General features: G+C 44.5%; 1 protein-coding gene across 4 annotated transcripts in view; it reads right to left on the bottom strand.

Annotated features, from left to right (window-relative positions):
- The window catches only part of LOC122553102 (ADP-ribose glycohydrolase MACROD1-like), a 918,032-nt gene that overhangs the window by 244,841 nt on the left and 650,460 nt on the right, over positions 1-22,731 (bottom strand). For all 4 annotated transcript variants that reach the window (XM_043696642.1, XM_043696643.1, XM_043696644.1 and 1 more), the window contains exon 8: positions 22,661-22,691. In XM_043696642.1, coding sequence (XP_043552577.1) covers positions 22,661-22,691 — 31 coding nt within the window. The remainder of the gene's footprint in view (positions 1-22,660; positions 22,692-22,731) is intronic.

Here is a 22,731-nt window from a genome sequence, read left to right as displayed (position 1 = left end):
ATGAATCTCTGTACTTGAAACATTAATTCTGTTTCTCTCTTCACAGATACTGTCAGACCTGCTGAGTTTCTTCAGCACTTTGCATTTTGGTTCAAAAGTAGTCTCCTTATGAAGCCTTTGTTTTCTGTCATTATTTCAAGTTTATCTGATCTATTGTACGGGGATGCACAGTTCTGAATGGGGTTTGAGCTGAAGAATGCCTTATTATCACCTACTAAGATGACAGAATAGAATAGAATCCCTAGAGTGTGGAAGCAAGCCATTCGGCCCATCCCAACCTTCTGAAGAGATTCTCACCCAGACTTGCCCTATAACCCTATATTACCCACCTAATCCACGCATCCCTTGAAACAATGGGCAATTTAGCATGGCCAATCCACCTAACCTGCACATCTTAGGATTGTGGGAGGAAACCAACACAGACACAGGGAGAATGTGCAAACTCCACACAGTCACCCAACAGTGGAATCCAACTCAGATCCCTGGTGCAGTGCTGACCATTGAGCTAGCGTGCCATGATGTCGTAAGGACGTAGTGGGAGAAGAGCTTAGGATCTCAAAGGAGTAAGACCAAGCATCCAGGTCCTCCTCGTCATCTCTGTAACAATGTCTGTCATAACTGGCACCTGCAAGGAAAGTGCATCTTGGTAAAACCGAAAGCCTCTTCTCATTAGACTACCATTTTTCTCTCTCACCTAGGCCAAGAAGGTCTTGTGGATCCCAACCAGGAAAGAGGAGAGTGGCAGCAGATCTGTCTTCTGGTGAGCTTGTACCAGGTGACAGGTAGGGCATCAGTGAGCACAGTGACAACATGCAGCAGCTGAGCCCCAACTCTGTGCAGTGGCATTGCAATTAGCCTTTAGGGAAAGGGACTGTCATCAGGTCCTCCCTGAAACACTGCTTACCACTGAGTGGGAGCAGTGACAGCAGCACCTGTCAGCGACAGCATTACTAAGACGTAATTGCCAAATTGAGCATTTTCTTCTCCAGATGCTTTGCCCGGGAAAGTGGGTCTTGTCGAAAGGGATTTGCATGTAGCTGGGGATGCTTAGCCGTAATTGTGGAGGCGTCAGCACCTTTGTCAAACTGGAAAAGGTTGCTTTTATAAGTGAGGAGAGGTGCAATATGATCCAGTGCAATGCGTTACAGTATATTTCCCCAATAGCTGGTACAGGGAGCGCTCACTCGCAAAGATCAATAACAATGCTTTAGGATCAAGTGTTGTTTCTGAGAGTATAGGAGGTTGGAAATGTTAGTCAGTGCTAATTCTACACCTTCCAGGCAGACAGGTGACTTTTTCAGGAGCGTATGCATCACTGAAATGCATTACTTTCAGTGTAAATTGGCTCACGGATGGATGAGTTCATTATTAATATTCAATTCTCCCCATAATAAAAGTTAAAACCATTGATAATTAATTCACCTTGTCTGAGTGTATGATTGGGTCTGACATTTAGCAGCGTCTTGGTATTACTGCTGCTTAAACCCATTCCGTTAATCGTTTTCTTAACTCCACAGAATCAGAGTGATTGATGGCCCTCAGTGACTGAAAGCCCAAAGAGAGAGAAAGCAGGATACTTCCAGGTCCCTTCCAACGAGAATTTTATGAACTTTCCCCACATTTTATTTATCTATAAACCTGTGCGGAGCAAAGTGGGAGGCCGGGGAAATAAAGCACGTAATCCTTTACATGTTGAGAAGCCTTTAATCATGGGACAGAGGACAAGTCAAGCCAAAAAGGAGCAGTACATCACAGTGAGTCCATTTAATCTATTTAGCTTACAATTTCAACAAACGCAATATTGATTTTGGTTTCATGGACATTAATCATACTCGGAAGCCTTCCAAGCAAGTGACAAAGAATGCTACAGGGTCGCACAGCTGAGCAGATCTCTGAAGAAGCTGCTGAAGGGAAAGCAAGGAATGAAATGGGACTCTTCCTTCAAGGTCAAACAGGGTGGTGCTGTGTCAGCGTTTATTTTCCTGAACATACACCCTGTCGAGTTTACGGCTCTGACAGCATGGCAGTAGCATCCCTAACTCTGAGCCAGGAGGTGCAGGTTCAAGTCCCACCTGCTCCAGAGCTCAGACTATAAGATGCAGGAGCAGATGCAGGCTATCTTTCCCAACCAATCTGCTTCGCCATTCAATGAGATTACCCTCAACTCCATCACTGATTAAAAATCAAATAATCTCAGCCTTGAATGTACTTAATGAGCCCACCTCAACTGGGTGACACGGTGGCTCAGTGGTTAGCACTGATACCTCATAGCACCAGGAACCTGGGTTTGATTCCAGCCTCAGGCAACTGTCTGCGTGGAGTTTGCACATTCTCCCCGCATCTGCGTGGGTTTCCTCCCACAACCCAAAGATGTGCAGGTTCGGGTGGATTGGCCATGCTAAGTTGTCCCATGGTGGGTTAGCCAAGGGGAAATGCAGGGTTACAGGGATGGGATGGAATGCTCTTTAAAAAGGGTGGTCTGGTTTCGATGGGCTGTAGATTCTAAGTCAAGAAGTGTGGTGCTGGTAATAGCATAGTCAGTCAGGCAGCATCCGAGGAGCAGGAGAGCCAAGGTTTTGAGCGTAAGCCCTTCTCCAGTAATTAGATTAGATTAATTTCAGTGTGGAAACAGGCCCTTCGGCCCAACAAGTCCACACCGACCCGCCGAAGCGTAACCAACCCATACCCCTACCCCTACATTTACCCCTTTACCTAACACTACGGGCAATTTAGCATGGCCAATTCACCTGACTTGCACATCTTTGGACTGTGGGAGGAAACCGGAGCCCCCGGAGAAAACCCACGCAGACACGGGGAGAACGTGCAAACTCCACACAGTCAGTCGCCTGAGTCGGGAACTGAACCCGGGTCTCTGGCGCTGCGAGACAGCAGTGCTAACCACTGTGCCACCGTGCCGCCCAAATAGTCGAACTTTGCTCCATTTTCATATGGCAACATTTGCGGGATTCTCTTGGAGGAACAGTCAATGAGAAATTGTTTGCAATGCACATTCCCTCACAAAACCACCTTAATTTATGACAGGACAATCAGATGGCACTCGATGTCCATGGTAAGGACATCAAAGGGAATGGATGGTTCAGAATGACTGCACTGTGTAGAAAGGTTTGCATCATGTAATCATGTACTGATAAGAAAATAACTTTCAATTTTGCAACAAGTATGAAATGGAAAGTCTCTGCCCTGCAGATCTAAGGTAAGGGTCTGCCCATCCAGCATCCAGCATCCAGCATCCAACATCCAGCACAGCTATAATGGACACAATGGGAGTACAAACAACTAAAGGAAGTGACCAAAGAAACAACAACAGGAAAAGCATCTTGTTTCCTGCATTGACAAAGCTCTGGTTGATAAATGACATGTTTATAATTACTGACAAACTATGCAGCTTGCTCCCTAACTACTTTGACACACACAGGGAGAAAGAAGTATTCATTTGCTCAGCAAATTGCACTCTCCTAACCCGACATCTCTCTGCCTTGGTACAGTAGCAACTAATTAGAATCATTTTGTGACGCGGAACAGACAAAAAGTGTTCTTGCCTGCAGCCATTACACACCAGAAAGTAATCTATTTCAAAAGAAAACATTGAATGAATGCAGGAAAAGGAAAAAAATGCCTTGCATTGATATGGCACCGGAACAGCCACAGTGAATGAGTTTTGGAGTGACTGTCACTAAGCAAGGAGGACCACCCATTGTTTCTGGCTTTGAACAATACCCTGCCACAACCCTGCAGCCTGAGGAGATACATGGCAACACATTACAGAAGAAAGACAGCTCAAAACAACTCAACAGAATTAGAATTGTCACTGCCTTTCTACTTTCAATTTTGTGTCATTGGACATTGAAGAATCCGTAATCTCCAATGGATCAATCATGCCGTGGGCAATTAAAATATGGAGCTGAATCTCCCTTCTCCCTTGTCTAAGTCTGAGTTACATTGTGTTTCTGGAAGCTCTGTTAGCATGAGACCTCGTGGGTTCTCTCTCATCCAACTCACCTCGTTGATGACCTATCCTCATTCCGTTCCCTCAACAACTCGTCACTCAGGTGAAATCCCAGAATTCACCGCCATCCCTCATAGCCGTGTATCTGGTCGAGCACTGTCAGTCCAGAGTCTGCTCTGCACGGTTCACCCTGAAAATGACTGACAGGAGGAAACTATTGCCTTACTTTGCACCAGGGACCTGCTGGAAGTGGATGTCCTCTCACCCACCTTTACAGCCGTGGGTGCCATGACACCAGACCATGCCCTGGAGGAAGACGACCAGTGAGCATCTCCACTCTGCCAGTGTAAGTGCTACCTTCTTCTCTCTGATACCTCACCCTCCCTCTCTCTCTCCATTCCTGCCCTCACCTCCCACCAAGGCTCATGCTCTATCACTCTCACGTGCCTCATTCGCTGTTACCCACCCCAACCCCCCTGATACCACTAACCATGCATGTCCTCACTCGGGACAACTTCCCAAATGCACCAACAGCTGTGCCATGCTCTCCCTTAATAGCTGCCTCTCATCCATAGCCTGAGGAAGACAGCCCACAATAAGTCCACAAGAGTCAGGATAGGTGGTGTCCTGGCAGTTATTTGGCTTCTTTAAGAGGGATGTATCCTGACTGTCCTTGCTGCAACATCACACTGAGAGTTCCCGGTGAGCACTGGAGCGCTGTGAGTGGATCAGAGGGCTTTTGGTGACTGACATTTGCCAGTTGTCAGGTGTTGATGTCCTTGGATGTCGGGTACGTGTGGTTAATGCCCATGGAGTGTGTCCTGAGAGGTCACTGCCTCCTATCTAACATGGAGGTCCTTATAGTAAGCAGTGACCTGAATCCTGCCAATTCCCTCCCTGCTTTCCTTTTCGAGCTCCTTTGGTAAAATGGAAGGTTGAACACTAATGAGCTGAATTGGTCTGTTCACAACATCACTCGTAATGGAGGGAGATGGACTCTGAGCAAAAACTAAACAGGCTGGGACTCTACCCCCCTGAAGTATCGAAGAATGAGAGGTGATCCCATTGAAACATTCAGGATTCTTGAGGGGCTTGACAGGGTCAATGCTGAGAGGATGTTTCTCCCTCAGGTGAAAGTCGAGAATCAAAGGGTATAGTCTCAGAATAAAGGGGCACCAATTTCAGACTGAGATGGGGAGAAATTTCTTCTCTCAGAGGGTTGTGAGTCTTTGGAACTCCTTGCCACAGAGAGCTGTGTGGGGTAGAGTCCTTGTGTATAGTTAAGGCCAAGATGGATTGGTTCTTGATTAGTAGGGAAGTCAAGGATTGCGGGAAAAGGGCAGGAAAATGAATGTGTGGAATGTCGGATCAACCATGTTCCTATTGAATGGCAGAGCAGGCTTGTGGGCCAAATGACCTACTCCAGTTCCTATTCCTTATGGTCTTTAACAAGCTTTAATCTCTGCCAAATGGTAACTCCTCACTGCCCGTGTCGCCACTTTTGAAAAGCACCAAAAATGCAGCAAGTTGCGACTGATGTCGAGATAGGCATTGCCAGACTGCACGTCCGATTCTGCCAGAGCCCACATCATACAAACTCCCACATGATACTGCCCACTGCAGCTGTCACCCTGTGACCTCAGACATGATCTCGGATTCACGTTGTGCTACATGTGACATCACCAAACCGTTCTGTACCTGTAAAATCTTCCTTACTGCCTTGTTTTGACACCAGCTTCTTGATAAATTGTTTTAAACTCTCTACCTTAATTAGTTTGTACGGTTTTGGAAATTACTAATTACTTTGGCATGTGACTCTGATACCTATCATGTTATTCCAGTCATTTGGTTTGTCTCCAGCACTGCCTTACATTTAATTTTTTGTAATTATCTCTCGGTCTCATTTCATCGGATTATAGGTCATCCCTTCACTTGTTATTGCTGTTCACAATTTACTCACATCATCTGACACTTTTAGTCACCTGCAGAGACTTATTATCTTACACTCCACTCACACCATTTGCATGATCTTTTGATCTCTCTACATTTGGAGGTGTCGGTGTTGGACTGGGGTATACAAAGTTAAAAAATCACACAACACCAGGGTATAATTCCGAAAGCCACTGCTTCCAAATAAATCTGTCGGACTATAACCTGGTGTCATGTGACTTCTGACCTTGTCCACCCCAGTCCAACACCAGCATCTCCACTCTGTGGTTTCACTGTTTGCTTAACACTAACCGATGACCATACCAGGGACCTTTAAGATTCCAAACATTCACCTGAATGTTTAAGCAATGCCGTTAATTTTTGCAAAACATTTGAAAATCTTATTTCATCATTAAATCTGTTCAGTAATAGAAGAAACTGAAGAGAAACTATCAGCCCATTATTTTTGTTCTCATTAACTTTTATTTCCCCCACTTCTATTCTTGGTGATCTATTCTGGTAATAAATTATAACACACTGTTGTTTATTGACCATTTTATTAATGCTTTATTGAGCTGAGATGCAATTTATGGATAACTTAACCTTCTGGCTTATTCATTTTATCCTCATTAGCAAAAGCAAGCAGTATGTTGCACCCCACTGTGTGAGTGCCTCTGCACCGGAGCTGGCCAATTTCACACATTCCAGCTTGGAAATTAACAATATTCTGCTGAGATTTACAGAAACTTGTAATTGCAGTCTTTCTTCTTTTTATGAGAGATTTCTGTCCAGTGAAGAGGTCAGTCTTCAGTACCGGGACAGGGCAGCACTGCCCAGGCTACAAGTCCTCTGGCAGGTCATGTATTACAGTATCTGTTCTACTCTACTCCCCCCAACACCCCCCACTCCAAACTTCTGAGGAAGAGAAATATGGAGAAGAGAGTTTCAAATCAGCATCAGGAGGCATCTCGAACTTCATGTGTGTCATCACTCGAGATCAATGACACCTACTGGCCCAGGGTAATTCACGATTGTAATCGAGGGAATGATTAAAGGTGAGGGAAGGTTAGGGGAAATGACTTCAGTACAGGTATAACTCCTGCACTTCTCCCAATTAAAATCAACAGAAGCTCGGTTCACCTAACCTCTTTGGCAGACAAGTGTTTTCCCTCTCATTGGGAGCTGCCATTTCAGATCTCAGCTCAAGTGCCAACTTCAAATTTTTGTCATATCTAATATTACCGTTTCTTTATTCCTTCACAAGTTGAGGGCATCACTGGCCAGGCTAACATTTATTGCTCATCTCTAATTCCCCAGAAGGCAGTTAAGAGTCAACCACATTGCTGTGAGTCAGGAGTTACATGTAGGTCAGACCAGGTAAGGATGGCTGATTTCCATCCCTAAAGGGCATCAGCGGAGCAGATGGGCTTTTCTGACAATTGACAATGGATTCATGGTCATCAGTTGCTCTCTGAGCAAGTCCTTTTGTTGTATTGGGCTACCCTGACGGAGGAGCATTGATGGCACTGTTATGCAGTGAGATGCTTTCTCTGTTTTTCTACCTCTGTTGCTTTGCATTAGGCTTGCAATCACTCCAGGCTGTCTTTTCTTATTCAGCCATGGGATGTAGACAACTCTGGCCAGGCCAGTATTTATTTCCCATCCCTAATTGCCTGGGGGCAGTTCAGAGTCAATGCCATTGCTATGGTTCTGGAGTCACATGTAGGCCAGACCAGGTAAGGATGGCAGTTTCCTTCCCTAAAGGACATTAGTGAACCAGATGGGGTTTTCCCCACAATTGACAAAGAATTCATGGTTATCATTAGACACTTAATCCCAGATTTTTACTGAATTTAATTTCCACCATCTGCCGTGGTGAGATTCAAATCTGAGACCCCAGAACATGACCTGGGTCTCTGGATTAATAGCCTAGTGGTATTATCACTTGACTATCACCTCTGCAACATTACTCAATTTGTAACACCTTTGACTTTCATAGAACTACAGAATCCCTTTAGTGTGGAAGTAGGCCATTTCACCCATTAAGTCCACACAGACCCTCTGAAGAGCATCCCATCCAGACCCATTTACACCCCACCCTATCCTTGTAACCCCCCATTTCCAATGGCTGATGCTCCTTGCCTGCACATCTTTGGATACTATGGGCAATTTACCATGGCCAATCCCCACCCAACCTGCACATCTGTGGACTGTGGGACTTTGTTTTAATCATGCACAGGATGTAGATAGCTCTAGCAGGCCAGCATTTATTGCCCATCCCTAATGGCCCAGAGAGCAAACGTAAGCCAGAGCAGGTGAGGATGGCAGATTTCCTTCCCTGAAGGCCATGAATGAGCCAGATAGGTTTTTCTGACAATGGTTACAGAAATCTTTCAACTCTTAATTGTGAATTTCCACAATCCCACACCAGGATTTGAACCCAGGCCCATAAATCATTACTTGGGTCTCTAGATTAATAATCTGGCATTAATAGACTGGGCATTGATTTCGCTTTGACCTGATATTTTTTGGAAAGCTCTCCAATGAGGTTTTGCCTTGCATTAAAGGATGCAAATCCACATGACGCTGAATTCTTTTTGACTGAGACTACAAAGCAAAAAGAAGTCTCTCCTTCAGAAATTCCCCAGATGTAAAGCTGACGAGCCCAACAGGTTTGGAGGTTCCCTGGCCAATAAGGTAGGGCAGCACGTGAAGGGAGAACTTCAATCTGCCGCAAGGAAAGGGAATTGTACTTTCCTCCTGCCCAACTGTGTTCTCTACCCACACACCCTGCCAAAAGCCCGGGCCGGATCTGGAATATTCTACGCCCAGAGACTGTCACAGGAGGCCCTGTCACAGACTACAGTGCATCCAACTGCGAGAAAGTGGGCGGCTTTCTCCCGGGCATCACAGGACAGGGGTCATAGGGAGAGTGGAGGAGGGGGTTGTAAGGCAAGGACGGGGCTCTTTCAACAGAAGTCCCTGCCTCCCTTGTCTTGCCCCCACTGGACCCCAGGTTGAGGCAAATGGAGGCTCCCTTAACCCAGCATCCTGATCTCCTCATCACTTGACTCTCATCCACTGGGAAGTCACGTGATTGGGATGGTGTGTGTTAAAGCCATTAATTGACCATGTCAGGGTCTTAATTGCTGGGGAGTTGAGCAGACCCCCAGTGGACTTCCTCACTCATATCTTAACTGCTGAAGTAGTGAGAAGGGAGCAGACATTATTTTGGAACCTACTCATCCAGTTATTGCTCTTTAGGTGTCATGTCCAATGATTACAACCTCGGGTCACTCATGGACATGGCAAACCTTAACTAGAAAGGGCACTATTTAAAAAAAAAAACATACAGCTAAAGCTTGCCTGTAGATGTAAATCCAATGGCTGTCTGGAGAGACAGGGAGAGCCTGGAATGTTATACATGATGAGATCCCAAGGAAGCTTTAAAAGGATGAACTTAGCTCTAGTGACTGTTTCCTGCCCATTACCACATTCTCACTCCATGTCAATATACTAACTCCAACACCGTGCGCTCTTACCTTATGACTTAACCTTTTAGGAGTTACCTTATTGAACACCTTTGGAAGTCCAAATACAACACATCTACTGGTTCCTCTCTATCCAGTCCAGCTGAGACTTCCTCAAAAATCTCTAAGAACCAAATAGCTTACAGAGCGATATTGGTAGGTTAAATAATTGAGCAAAACATCAGCAAATGGACTATAATATGCTCAAAAACTGCATGAATCCATGTAAAATTTTGTAAACCCCTTTTTTAGATTAGAATCAGCCTGAACATTGTGGCACAGACAGCCTCACACAGGGCACCTCAATGCATTATCTGGGCCGACATCGCACCAATTGTTAAAGTTCACTTGAGAATGTAATTTGAAGAAAGTTCTGGGATTTACATGTGAAAAAACTGAAACCAACATGGTCATTCTAAAAGATGAGAGACTTAACAAAGAATCCAGGTCTTTTTCAATATATAATTTCAGTCACATCACACTGTAAACTTTTGGTATAAATTCTGTGTCCTACGACCTTATACTCTCCAACCACCTGATGAAGGAGCAACGCTCCTAAAGCTAGTGCTTCCAAATAAACCTGCTGGACTATAACCTGGTGCTGTGTGTTTTTATATGGAATAATATGGAAAGATGTGAAGTTGTTCATTTTGGAAGGGAGAACAAAGAACAGTATTATTTTCAGAGGAACCTCAATGATGCAGCAGTGGGTGGGTAGGGGGGCCAGAATCTTTGTGCATATTTAAGACTGGGATAGATTCTTGATCAGTCAGGGAATGAAGGGTTATGGGGAAAGGGCAGGAAATTGGACACAAGGAATGTCAGATCAACCATGAGATCTATTGAGTGACGGAGCAGGTTGGAGGGGCAGCATGGCCCACTCCTATTCCCCATGGTCATACTTACCACCTTTAGAAAAAAAGAACTTCAGTCAATAGGTCCAATTCCACCCCTGACCAAGCACAGTACCCAGGAAAACCTTCTTGCTGATGTTATGAAGTTGGTCCGCTTATGATTCATGACACGTTTCTGTAACTCTCAATAACTTTATTGCGCCGTGAACTTTGAGTTTGATTCAAATTTCTATCCTAAAAGAGTCACAGCTGGTTTCCATTCTGTGGTAATTTAATCTCTGGGTTCAAGCAACTTCCTAACCTTTACTCGAACAGTTTCAAACTTCAGCTGAACTCTATCTGCCACAATCTAATAACAGACTGGAAGCCAGCTATTACCATCTGTGCAGTGCAGCTCCTTTGGTGCTTTTGTCTTCAATAACTCCTGCCCAGGTATTTCAAAACCAAAAGCCACCTGGCTTAATTACAGAGGAAAGTTACAACTTGAGTATATTACTGGCCTGTTTAAAGTCACAATTGAATTTGGAGTGTTGCCTATGTCTTTCGTCTGATCACATTATAATATTCATTTAATGTTCAGAGAACTCCCTTGTATTTTCTATCTATGCACTTGGTGGCGGGGGGGAATTCACGTGAAGAGTAATCAGGAGGATTAAAACAGCAAGAGTAGCAGAAATATACTTTAAAGTTGCACCAAATGACGAACAGTCACTGCTACAGCGTTCATTTGGTACCATCTACAAGACATTGCAGCAACTCAGTTGGGCACCACGGTTAGCACTGCTGCCTCACAGCGTCAGAGACCCGGGTTCAATTCCCGCCTCAGGCAACTGACTGTGTGGAGTTTGCACGTTCTCCCAGTGTCTGCGTGGGTTTCCTCCGGGTGCTCCGGTTTCCTCCCACAGTCCAAAAATGTGCAGGTTATGTGAACTGATCATGCTAAATTTCCCATAGTGTTAGGGGAATGTGGGGGAATGGGTCTGGCTGGGTTGTGGGTCGGTGTGGACTTGTTGGGCAGAAGGGCCTGTTTCCACACTGTAAGTAATCTAATCTAATCTAAAAACCAAACGAACTGCGGATACTGGAAATCAGAAACAAAAACAGAAATTGCTGGAAAAGCTCAGCAGGTCTGGATCATCTGTGAAGAGAAATCAGAGTTAACGTTTCAGGTCAAATGACCCTTCCTCAGAACCCAATCGTCATTGGACTTGAAATGTTAATCTGATTTCTCTCCATAGATGCTGCCAGACTTGCTGAGCTTTTACAGCAATTTCTGTTTTTGTTGCAGCAACTCAATATGGCTTTCATCAGAACGTTCTACATCTCTATTCCTGTCAGGCGGGATGGACAAGGGCAGCAGGCACATGGGAACACCACTCCTTGCCAGTTCCCCATCATATCATACCCCATCCTCACCCACACCTATGTCACTGTCCCTTCACTGTTGTGAGTCAAAATACTGGAGCACCCTCCCTGACAGCACTGGAGGCGTACCTATACTTCAGAGACTGCAGCGATTCAAGAAGACAGCTCATCACCACCTTCTCAAGGGCAATTAGGGTCAGCAACAAATATTGGCCCATTCAGTGATGGTCTCAGCCCATGACAGAGTTTAAAAAGTCTGCAGAAGCAATTCCACTGCACTGTATTACAAAATACTTTGTGAGAATGGTTGCTAACTGTACAAATACAGTATTGTATTGTATTGTATTGTATACAAATACATTGGAATGTATTGAAAACAGAATGGAATCATGACACCACTGAATGAGGCCCTTCAGCCTGTCTTCGCCGTGCTGGCTCTCTGAAGAAGCAAGCCATCTACTCCCCTGCCTGCCCCCTCCAAACCCCCCCCAAAGCTTTGCAAATCGCTCCTTTTCAGATATTAATTCAACTCCACCTTGAATGCAGTAACTGATCCTATCTCCTATACATTCTCAGGCAGCCCGTTCCAGATGCTAACCTCTTGCTGTGTGAAAACGTTTTCCCTCATGGCTCCATTGCTTTGTTTACCCATTCTATTACTCTCGATCCTTCCAGCAATAGGAGCAGTTTCTCCCAGTCTAACTCGTCCATGATTCTGAATAACTCCATCAGTTTCTCCTTCGAATCACATCTCCTCCCGGGAGAGCAGCCCCAGTGTCTTGCTGCTGCAATCTGTGGTAGTCTAGAATGTGCTGCCTGGAAGGACATGCAAAGCACTGAGAGAGAATCGCTTAAATAGCTCTTTCAAAGATGAGCTGAATGACTCTTTGTGTTGTATCATTCAATGAAAAGACAGCAGCTACAGAAACACTCAGCAGGTTGGACAGGATCTGGGTAATCTTCCCTTATCTAAGGAAAGGAATACCAGCACTGGAGGCAGGCCAGAAAATGTTCACTCGGTTGATCTCAGGTAGGGAGGAATTTTCTTATGAGGAGACATTGACGAGATTGGACCTGCACTCTTTGAAGTTTAGAAGAATGAGAGGCGACCTTATTGAAACAAGCAAGATGCTTAGGAAGCTTGGCAATGTCGATTCTGAAAGATTGCATCCCATTGTAGGAGGGTCTAGGACCAGAGGGATATCATAGACAATAGACAATAGGTGCAGGAGTAGGCCATTCAGCCCTTCGAGCCTGCACCGCCATTCAATATAATCATGGCTGATCATTCCTAATCAGTATCCTGTTCCTGCCTTATCTCCATAACCCTTGATTCCACTATCTTTGAGAGCTCTATCCAACTTTTTCTTGAATGAATCCAGAGAGTGGGCCTCCACTGCCCTCTGGGGCAGAGCATTCCACACAGCCACCACTCTCTGGGTAAAGAAGTTTCTCCTGAACTCTGTCCTAAATGGTCTACCCCGTATTTTTAAGCTGTGTCCTCTGGTTCGGCACTCACCCATCAGTGGAAATATGTTTCCTACTGCCAGAGTGTCCAATCCTTTCATAATCTTATACGTCTCAATCAGATCCCCTCTCAGTCTTCGAAACTCAAGGGTATACAAGCCCAGATGAAGGGGTATCCCCTGAGGAGGAATTCCTTTTTTCAGAGGGAAGTAAATCTGTGGAATTCTTCACCACGGGGGGACTGTTGAGGCTGTGCCATTAAGTATATTCAAGGCTGAGATGGACAGATTTTTAACCAGGAAGGGAATCAAGGGTTATTGGGAAAAAGGGCAGGAAATTGGATTATCAGATCAGCCATGATCTCACTGAATGGTGGGGCAGACTCAATGGGCTGAATGGCCTACTTCTACTCTTAGAAGTTATGGCTTTATGGTGAAACCAAATGCTTTCCCCGCGCATTCTGTCTAATCCAAGGGGCAATTTCTGCTTTCTGTCCCTGGTCCTCGGTCCCTTAGATAAGTGCAGGCCATCAGGAGATCTGTTCTGACTATTTGTCCAGACATTGTCGAGAGGGCACAGCAGAGCCCAGGGCATCATGTGCCCCTAGGGTTGGTGACGATTCGCTGCCGCCGATTAGCCACTGCCGGTTCGCCACCAACGTTTCTCCACTGGGGTCGTTTCACCTCTGGAGAGAATTCGTCACCGGAAATATATATATGTACTGATTGTTTTCCCTCCCGCCTGTTCTTTTATACTTCTCAGACCCCTTTATTTATACAACAACATAATACATATTGATAAAAATAGGTGATATAAATGTCATTTTATTGGTTTATACATAAAAATGAGTTACAAACTCTTGCGGTGGCGAATCGTCCTCAGCCGCCATTGGGCGGTGGCGAAGCATCCTTGGCGGTGAAAGGCAGTGGCTAATCAGCGGCAGTGAATGGTCCCATCCTGTGTGCCCCTACCCCATCCCCACCCCATGGTAACAAATCAAATATCTACGCCATTCCTCTTCAAGATTGAAAACCACTTCGAACCATGAGCTGGTTTGAATCCTCAATTGGATGTATTTAAAGAGACATAAACTGACTGTAGCAGTCCTTAAGGTCAAAGAGCATTCAGAGTTTCTTAACAGCTCTGATAACCTGTCTGTGTGGGTTTCCCGCGGGTGCTCCGGTTTCCTCCCACAGTCAAAAAGGTGCAGGTTAGGGTAGATTGGCCATGCTAAATTAACCATAGTGTACAGGATGTACAGGCTAGGTGGGTTAGCCATGGGAAATGCAGGGTTACAGGGAACAGGGTGGTGGGTCTAAGTAGGATGCTCTCCGGTCACTCAATGGGCCAAATGGTCTGCTTTCACACTGTAGGGATTATATGGCTGGGCAAATACAGTGTACTGTGATTCTCTGCTCTCAGATCCAGGAATAAAATCTTTGTTTTGCATAATGCGCATGAGAATTCACAACTTCTAAATTACATCATCTTCGAGTAGTCTATTAATAACCAGTACTTCTGAAATAGACAGCCCAGCTAAGGTAGGCACTGGAACACTAAGCTTCCATCACATTTTCTCTAATAACACCACTACATGCCCACAGGTGAGAACAGCAATTAAAGTGATCTTAAAAGTTTGCAGCAATTAGAGCTGAGAAGACCAGGTCAAATCTCTGTATTGTCTAATGATTCTGCACCTAGGAAGCTGCCTGTCAGGTTAATTTCAAATTTCCAAAGAATAATTTCAAGGAGGACAAACGTTTTGAAGACATCACTCATTATGCCGCATGAATTTGAAATGATTAGACTAAAGCATCATGTTCACGCAACTATTGTAAAAAGGCCAGGTAATGCAATTTGTAAAACTTCAAATGTAAAACATTAGACAGCCCTTATTCACATCTGTCGTTCAAACGATCATCACCCTCCCACCCAGTTTTCTTTTGCTGGCGTTTTCAATCCTGTCCTCAGGTGCCACAACTCACATTTACAAAAAGGGAAAAAAAAACTCCATGATAATGGGCACAGTGAAAATGACCAGGGGGCCTGGAAGCTATCCGTCAATTAAAGGCAAAATACCGGAGATCGGAAATGAAAACAGTAAATGCTGGAGAAATGCAGCAAGTTCAGAATAGAAACAGAGATAAAGTTTCGAGTCTGCAATGATTCTCCTCCAGAACTAGAGTTCTGGACTCAAAACGTTAACTCGAGTTTCTCTCCCCACAGAAGCTGCCAGACCTGCTAAGTTTCTCCAGATGAGCTGACTGCTAATTAGGTGGAAGATGTGGGCTCTCGGGAGGTTTACTATTAGCTTCATAGAGAATGACAAGACAGAAGAAGGCACTTCAGTCCAGCTAGTCTGCACTGGTCAAAAATGAGTATCAAACTATTCTAACCCATTTTCCAGCACATGGCCCTTATTAGGGCATGAGAATTCAAGGAGAAAGTGAGGTCTGCAGATGCTGGAGATCAAAGTTGAAACTTAATGACAAGACAGAAGAAGGCACTTCAGTCCAGCTAGTCTGCACTGGTCAAAAATGAGTATCAAACTATTCTAACCCCATTTTCCAGCATATGGCCCTTATTAGGGCATGAGAATTCAACACAGATTCAGCCTGAGCACGTTCTTCCACATCCTTTTCTCACACCCCAGACCATGTCATCACAGGGGTTTTCTGCACAGCCAAACCATTTTCACCCATTTATGATCATAGATCATAGAAGATCATCGAATCCCTACAGTGTGGAAACAGGCCATTTGGCCCAGCAAGTCCATACCGACCATCTTAAGAATAATCTACCCATTCCCCTACCCTATGTTTACCCTGACTAATGCAGTAACCTACACAATCCTGAACACTATGGGCAATTTAGCATGACCAATTCACCTGACCTGCACATCTTTGGATTGTGGGAGGAAACCGGAGCAGACACGGGGAGAATGTGCAAACTCCACACAGACAGTCACCCGAGGCTGGAATCGAACCCGGGTCCTTGGCGCTGTGAGGCAGCAGTGCTAACCACTGAGAGTCCATGCCGCCTTAATGATTCTCATTAGTAGCTGTTCTTTCTCTTTGGTTTATCGTTATCCACTCCTTTGTCTAACTGATTTTCTCTCTCTCTTGGCTCTGTTTCCACCAAATGTGCACTCCTTTACCCACACACCCTGCCCCCTGCCCCCTCCATGCCCAAAACCATGTCTTCAGCATGGATGCCATCTTTTCCCAGCTGCCACTAATGAAGGGTCACTGGACCCAAAGCAATTACTCTTTCTTCTCGCCAGAGATGCTGCAAGACTGACTGAGCTTCTCCAGTAAATTCTGTTTGTGTTTCCGATTTCCACCACTTGCAATTCTTTGTTTTATTCATCTTGAAAACATTCAACGTTCTGGCCTCAACTGCTTTCTGTGGCACAGAATTTGATTGGCTCCCCACTCTCCGGGTGAAGGAATTTCTCCTCATAGAGTCATAGAGATGTACAGCAAGGAAACAAACCTTTTGGTCCAACTCGTCCTTGCCGACCAGATAAATTAATCTTGTCCCTCTAAACCCTTCCTATTCATATACTCATTCAGGCGCCTTTTAAATGTTGTAATTGTACCAGCCTCCATCACTTTCTCTGGCAGCACATTCCATAAACATACCATCCTCTGCATGAAAATGTTGCCCCTTAGATCACTCTTAAATCTTTCCCCTCTCACCCGAAACCTATGCCTTCTAGTTCTGGATTCCCTACCCTGGGGAAAATAATCTTGGCTATTCACCCAATCCATGCCCCTCATGATTTTATAAACCTCTACAAGGTCACCCCTCAGCCTCCGATGCTCCAGGGAAAACAGCCCCAGACTATTCAGCCTCTCCCTCTAGCTCAAACCATCCAACCCTGGCAAAATCCTTGTAATCCTTTCTGAACCCTTTCAAGTTTCACAACATCATTCCAACAGCAGGGAGACCAGAATTGCACACAGTATTCCAAAGGTGGTCTGACTAATGTCCTATATAGTTGCAACATGACCTCCCAAATCCTATATTCATCTCAGTCCAAAATAGCTACTCCATATCCTTAGACTGTGACCCCTAATTCTGGAGTCCCTGGTTATCAGGAACTTCTTTCCTCTGTTTACTGTGCATAGTCCTGTTAGAATTCTAGAGGTTTCTATGAGATCCCTCCTCATTCTTCTAAACGCCAGTGAATATATTTATAACTGTTCCAGTCACTCTTCATATGTCAGTCTGGCCATTCCAGGAACCAGGTTGGTAGACTATCATTGCTCTCCTTCAATAGCCAGAATATCCTTCCTCAGATAAGGAGACCAAAACTGCACTCAATATGCCGGGTGTGGTTTCACCAAGGCCCTATAAAATTGCAGCAAGATTCCTGTTACTCAAATCCTTACCATCGCTGGGTGAGGTGCTAGAAATTGTTACCTGACAGTGTTGAGAGAGCATCTCCATGTTTAAGCTTCAAGCAGCAGCTCACCACAACCTACTCAGGAAGCACTGAAGGATAGCCACCAGAAAAAAAAGCTACTCTTGTTAACGACACCCAAAGATTAGTTTCTTGAAACAAGGACTTTTAGGAAGATGACGGCAACTACAATTTCCAACACATCATTCTCCAAAAGCTAGTCAAACTGAAAAGGTCACCTGACCCTTTCCCCTCTAGAAACATCATCTAAATGCTCGTTGGACCCACTAAACTGTGCACTTTGCGAATAATTTATTGCATCAGACTTAATTGTGAAAGTAGTTTGTCTGGCTCCATTTCTGAATGTGAACACTTTAATGTTCTGCATATGCTCATTATAGGTGACCCCTTTATCTTATGACCAGCAGATATTGGGGTTGTGGCTTGCAGCATGATAATAAAACATCCAGAACATGAAAAGTTGCCAGGAGAAAGGATGGCCTTTCAGTCCTCTCAATAAACATTCACAAAAAAAAACTAAACCTGAATCAAACAAAATGCATTTTTCACTCACCAGCCGTTAAGAATGAAAATACTAGCAACATGCAGTCAGACTGCTATCTTCACATCTTCATTCCTTTCCCATTTTTATTCATCTGTTTTCAAAATTCCACTGAGCAATCAACCACACACAACAGATGGAATCTGAATATTAGATCTGATGGTATTAAAACAGGCAGGAATCTTATAATCCTATTCAACCCCAAGAGTGTGGCAGCAAAAAATCTTTGGGATAATTCCACCTTCCTAAAATATTGCAAATGAAGATTTTATTTCTCCATCTGATTAGGTCATAGAATCATAGGATTAAAGAGATGTACGGCATGGAAACAGACCCTTAGGTCCAACCTGTCCACGCCAACCAGATATCCCAATCTAGTCCCACCTGCCAGCACCCGGCCCATATCCCTCCAAACCCTTCCTATTCATACACCCATCCAGTGCCTTTTAAACATTGTAATTGTACCAGCCTCCACCACTTCCTCTGGCAGCTCATTCCATTCACATACCACCCTCTGTGTGAAAAAGTTGCAACTACTTCAGATTCTATGCTAATGTGTATTCACTATGCTTATTGTGTGAAGGATTCAGCAACACCCCCCCCCACCCACTCGCATCCCATACCTTCCACAATCTCTGCACTCATCCACATTTGGTCCCTTGGACATGTCCTATCTTAACTGCTCAACTTTGGAAAGCTGTGCCTGCAGCAGCCCAGCCCGGAGGCCTGGAACTCCCTCCTTCAACAATCAGAATCCCTACAGTGTGGAAGCAGGCTATTCGGCCCATTGAGTCCACACTGTCCCTTCTGAAGAGCATCCCAACCAGACCCAACCCTATCCTATCCCTGTAACCCCGCATTTCCCATGGTTAGCCAACCTAGCCTGCACATTCCTGGACATGGTAGGCAATTTAACATGGCCAATCCACCTAACACACACATTTTTAATGAAGTAATCAAAAAGATTGATGAAGGCAGAGTGGTAGATGTCGTTTATTAAGTCTCTGGGTGGATATATGAATAGGAAGTACTTAAAGAGATATGGGCCAAGTGCTGGCAAATGGGACTAGATTAGTTTAGAATATCTGGTCGGCATGGACGAGTTGGACTGAAGGGTCTGTTTCCCTTCTCAATGACTATTTGCCTTGGCCAAATTTTTGGCTACTTGTGCTAATGTCTCCTTCAATAAAAGAAACTAAATGTTGGAAACACTCAGTAGGACAGGTTATTTAAATGTTTGAGTTAAGATCTTTCTGTCTTCTACATATAGTTTTGTTCTTTTCCTTCTTTTGTGTGATAAACTTATGATCTGTTGTTAAAGGACACCTGCAGCCTTGTGTAACTAAGTTTCAGCAAATAACAACAATGTTAACCAACTGCAAAATATTAAATACATGATCCATCAAGCCAGGGATCCTAGGTCCAGAATTACTAGCAGCTGGGATCATTACATTTCTGTGAGATGCATCTGAAATACAGCATAGTCTTTTGGTCGAGAATTTGTCATCTTTCCTGATGTCTGTTGCTTTGGCTTTCTGTTGAATACTGCAAAGAGCCTTGGGAGCATATATGACATTGCATTGCTGTTGTTCTTCTGTACAAGAGGGGTGGGGAACCCCATATGGCAAGACAACAATCTCAGCAAATCAAATATACATTCACATGTTGCAAGCCAGCATTTTCAAAATCATTGTATAGAATAGGACAGTGAAGGAGGTGTTTGGTATACTTGCCTTTATTGGTCAGGACATTGAGTACAGGAGTTGGGAGGTCATGTTGCAGCTGTACAGAACATTAATTAGGCCACAATTGAAATCCTGCATGTAATTCTGGTCTCCCTGTTATAGGAAGGTTGTTGTGAAACTTGAAAGGGTTCAGAAAAGAATTACAAGGGTGTTGGAGGGTTTGAGCTACAGGGAGAGGCTGAATAGGCTGGGGCTGTTTTCCCTGGAGCGCCGGAGGCTGAGGGGTGACCTTATAGAGGTTTATAAAATCATGAAGGGCATGGATAGGGTAAATAGACAGGCACTTTTCCCTGGCGTGGGGGAGTCCAGAACTAGAGGGCATAGGTTTAAGGTGAGAGGAGAAAGATTTAAAAGGGACCTAAGGGGCAACGTTTTCACGCAGAGGCTGGTGTGTGTATGGAATGAGCTGCCAGAGGATGTGGTGGAGGCTGGTATAATTACAGCATTTAAAAGGTATCTGGATGGGTTTATATAGGATATGTGGTCAACATGGACGAGTTGGATCAAGTTGTTTCTGTGCCGTTTCAGGTGAATCTGACAAAGGAGCAGTGCGCAGAAAGCTTGTGATTTCAAATAAATCTGTTGGACTACAAACTGATGTCATGTAACTTCTGACCTTGTCCATCCCAGTCTAACACCAGCACCTCCACATCATTTAAAATCACGAGACTTTGTGTTGTACATTTCCTCTCATCTTACTGAGTGAAAAGCTAGGGGGTGCAATTAATTTTGTCATGTGGGTTTTTACATAGAATCATGGAATCCCTACGGTGTGGAGGCAGGCCATTCGGCCCAGCGAGTCTACACTGACCCTTTGAAGAGCACCCCACCCAGACCCACCCCCATGCCCGGAAGCCTGCATTTCCCATGGCCGACCCGCCTAGCCTGCACATCCCTAGTCACTATGGTCAATTTAGCATGGCCAATCCACCCTAACCTGCACATCTTTGGCGTGTGGGAAGAAACCGGACCACCTGAAAGAAACCAAAGCAGATACAGGGGAGAATATGCCAACTCCACACAGACAGCCGCCTGAGGGTGGAGTCGAACCAAGGTCCCGGGCGCAGTGAGGCAGCAGGGCTAATCACTGAGCCACCATCCTTCACATTTGCTCCATCAAAACAATATTAAAATTACCAAGGACAATCTGTTTGATTCGTTGATACATATTCCGAATATTTTCAAGATGATCAGCTGTAGGATGAGATTCCTGTCAGGGTGAAGCCCTGCCCTTGTATGTATCCCCTTTGGGGATGGGAACAATACAAACATGTGAAAATGGTGGAGTAGAAGATTCAACAGTCGCCATGGCGACTGAACCAGTCTTACTAATCGCTCCATGCCTCCTCCGACACCCCTCCCCCCTCTGCACAACCTGGCAGCTGTGCAATCTCCCAGAAGAGGCAACAAAATGCGCCTCAGAAAGAAAAAGAAATCTAGTCATCTCTGCCCTGGAAGGGTGACCCCCTGAATTTGAAATAGGGCAGGACTGACCCACAAGCAGAAAACATTCTTCCCACATCCACCAGATGAAGACCGTTCAGGATCTTCTCAACCTCCATCAAGCCAATCAAATGTAACTTCTGTGAAAAATGCATCAGGACCAAAAGGCATTTGCAACTGAAGTGATGACTACGTACAACACCTCTTGCTTTAAATACAGTACGCAACAATGTTAATATCATCTTAACTCTTTCATAAAATAATGTTATTACAACTCCTGTGTGTAATCCATATGACGTTTTATTCTGAGTAATTAGGACAAGATATTTGGAAGCGCAGCATTTCATTCCGTGGTGCCGCATGCCTTCTTCATAATAACGTAAGACCATAAGATGTACAAGCAGAATAAGGCCATTCAGCCCATTGAGTCTGCCCCACCATTCAATGGGATCATGGCTGATCTGATAATCCTCAAGTCCACTTTCCTGCCTTTTCCCCATAACCCTCGATTCCCTTCCTGATTAAAAGTCTGTCTATCTCAGCCTTGAATCTACTTAACGACCTCGCCATGACAGCCCTCTGTGGTAAAGAATTCCACAGAATCACTCCCCTCTGAGAGAAGAAATTCTTCTTCATCTCTGTCTCAAATGGGGGTCTCCACAAGGGGAATCAATCTGTCTGTACCTACCCTGTCAAGCCCCCTGAAAATCTCAAATACTTCAATAAGGTCGCCTCTCACTCTCCTAAATTCCAATGAGTACATGCCCTTTATATTGTGACAGCCAAGATGTGTATTTAAAATAATGCAACTTATTTCATACCTCATACACTGAATGTTGTGCACTTCACCAAACTCTGGAGTCTCACTGCATCACACAACACAAACACATGTTTCCACTTGCAAAGGAAATCAGAAGTTAGTAACTATATCACTGTTGCAAATCTGTGAGGAAGACCCGCTGAGTCCATGTGGAGTGATCAGGTGAACTGCGGCTGACTGAGGCTAACACAACAATAATCCATGTTGAATCAATCACAAAGAAGCCCTTCAATTTCCATGCGGAACTTACTATGCCAGGGATATACATTTGGCATGAAAATTGCCAAAATCCAATCAGAGTGCTGGACTCCTTAAACATTCAATAGACTAAAGCCTAAACAAGATTAATCCCAATTTAAATCAGAGGTTCATTAAGGGTCACAAATTGTGCTGCAGTGCTTAATACATGGGGAAGTGATTAGCTAGGCCGGAAATAACCGGAATAGCTGCAAACGGATTTGCCAGAATGATTGTGATTGCACATAAGAGAAAGCAAAGCCATTTTAAGAGACCTAAGTGGAGTCATCTATGTCACACATCATAACAAATATCAAGAAAAGTTGCACTCACCGTAGATGCCAGTGGATATACAAGGAAACGCCTGCAATTGGAAAAATAAATTGACAAATTAAAGAGAAACA

The sequence above is a fragment of the Chiloscyllium plagiosum genome, chromosome 9 (genome assembly GCF_004010195.1).
Source record: "Chiloscyllium plagiosum isolate BGI_BamShark_2017 chromosome 9, ASM401019v2, whole genome shotgun sequence".
Taxonomy (NCBI): Eukaryota; Metazoa; Chordata; class Chondrichthyes; order Orectolobiformes; family Hemiscylliidae; genus Chiloscyllium; species Chiloscyllium plagiosum.
This window is presented reverse-complemented; position numbering and strand designations above follow the sequence as displayed.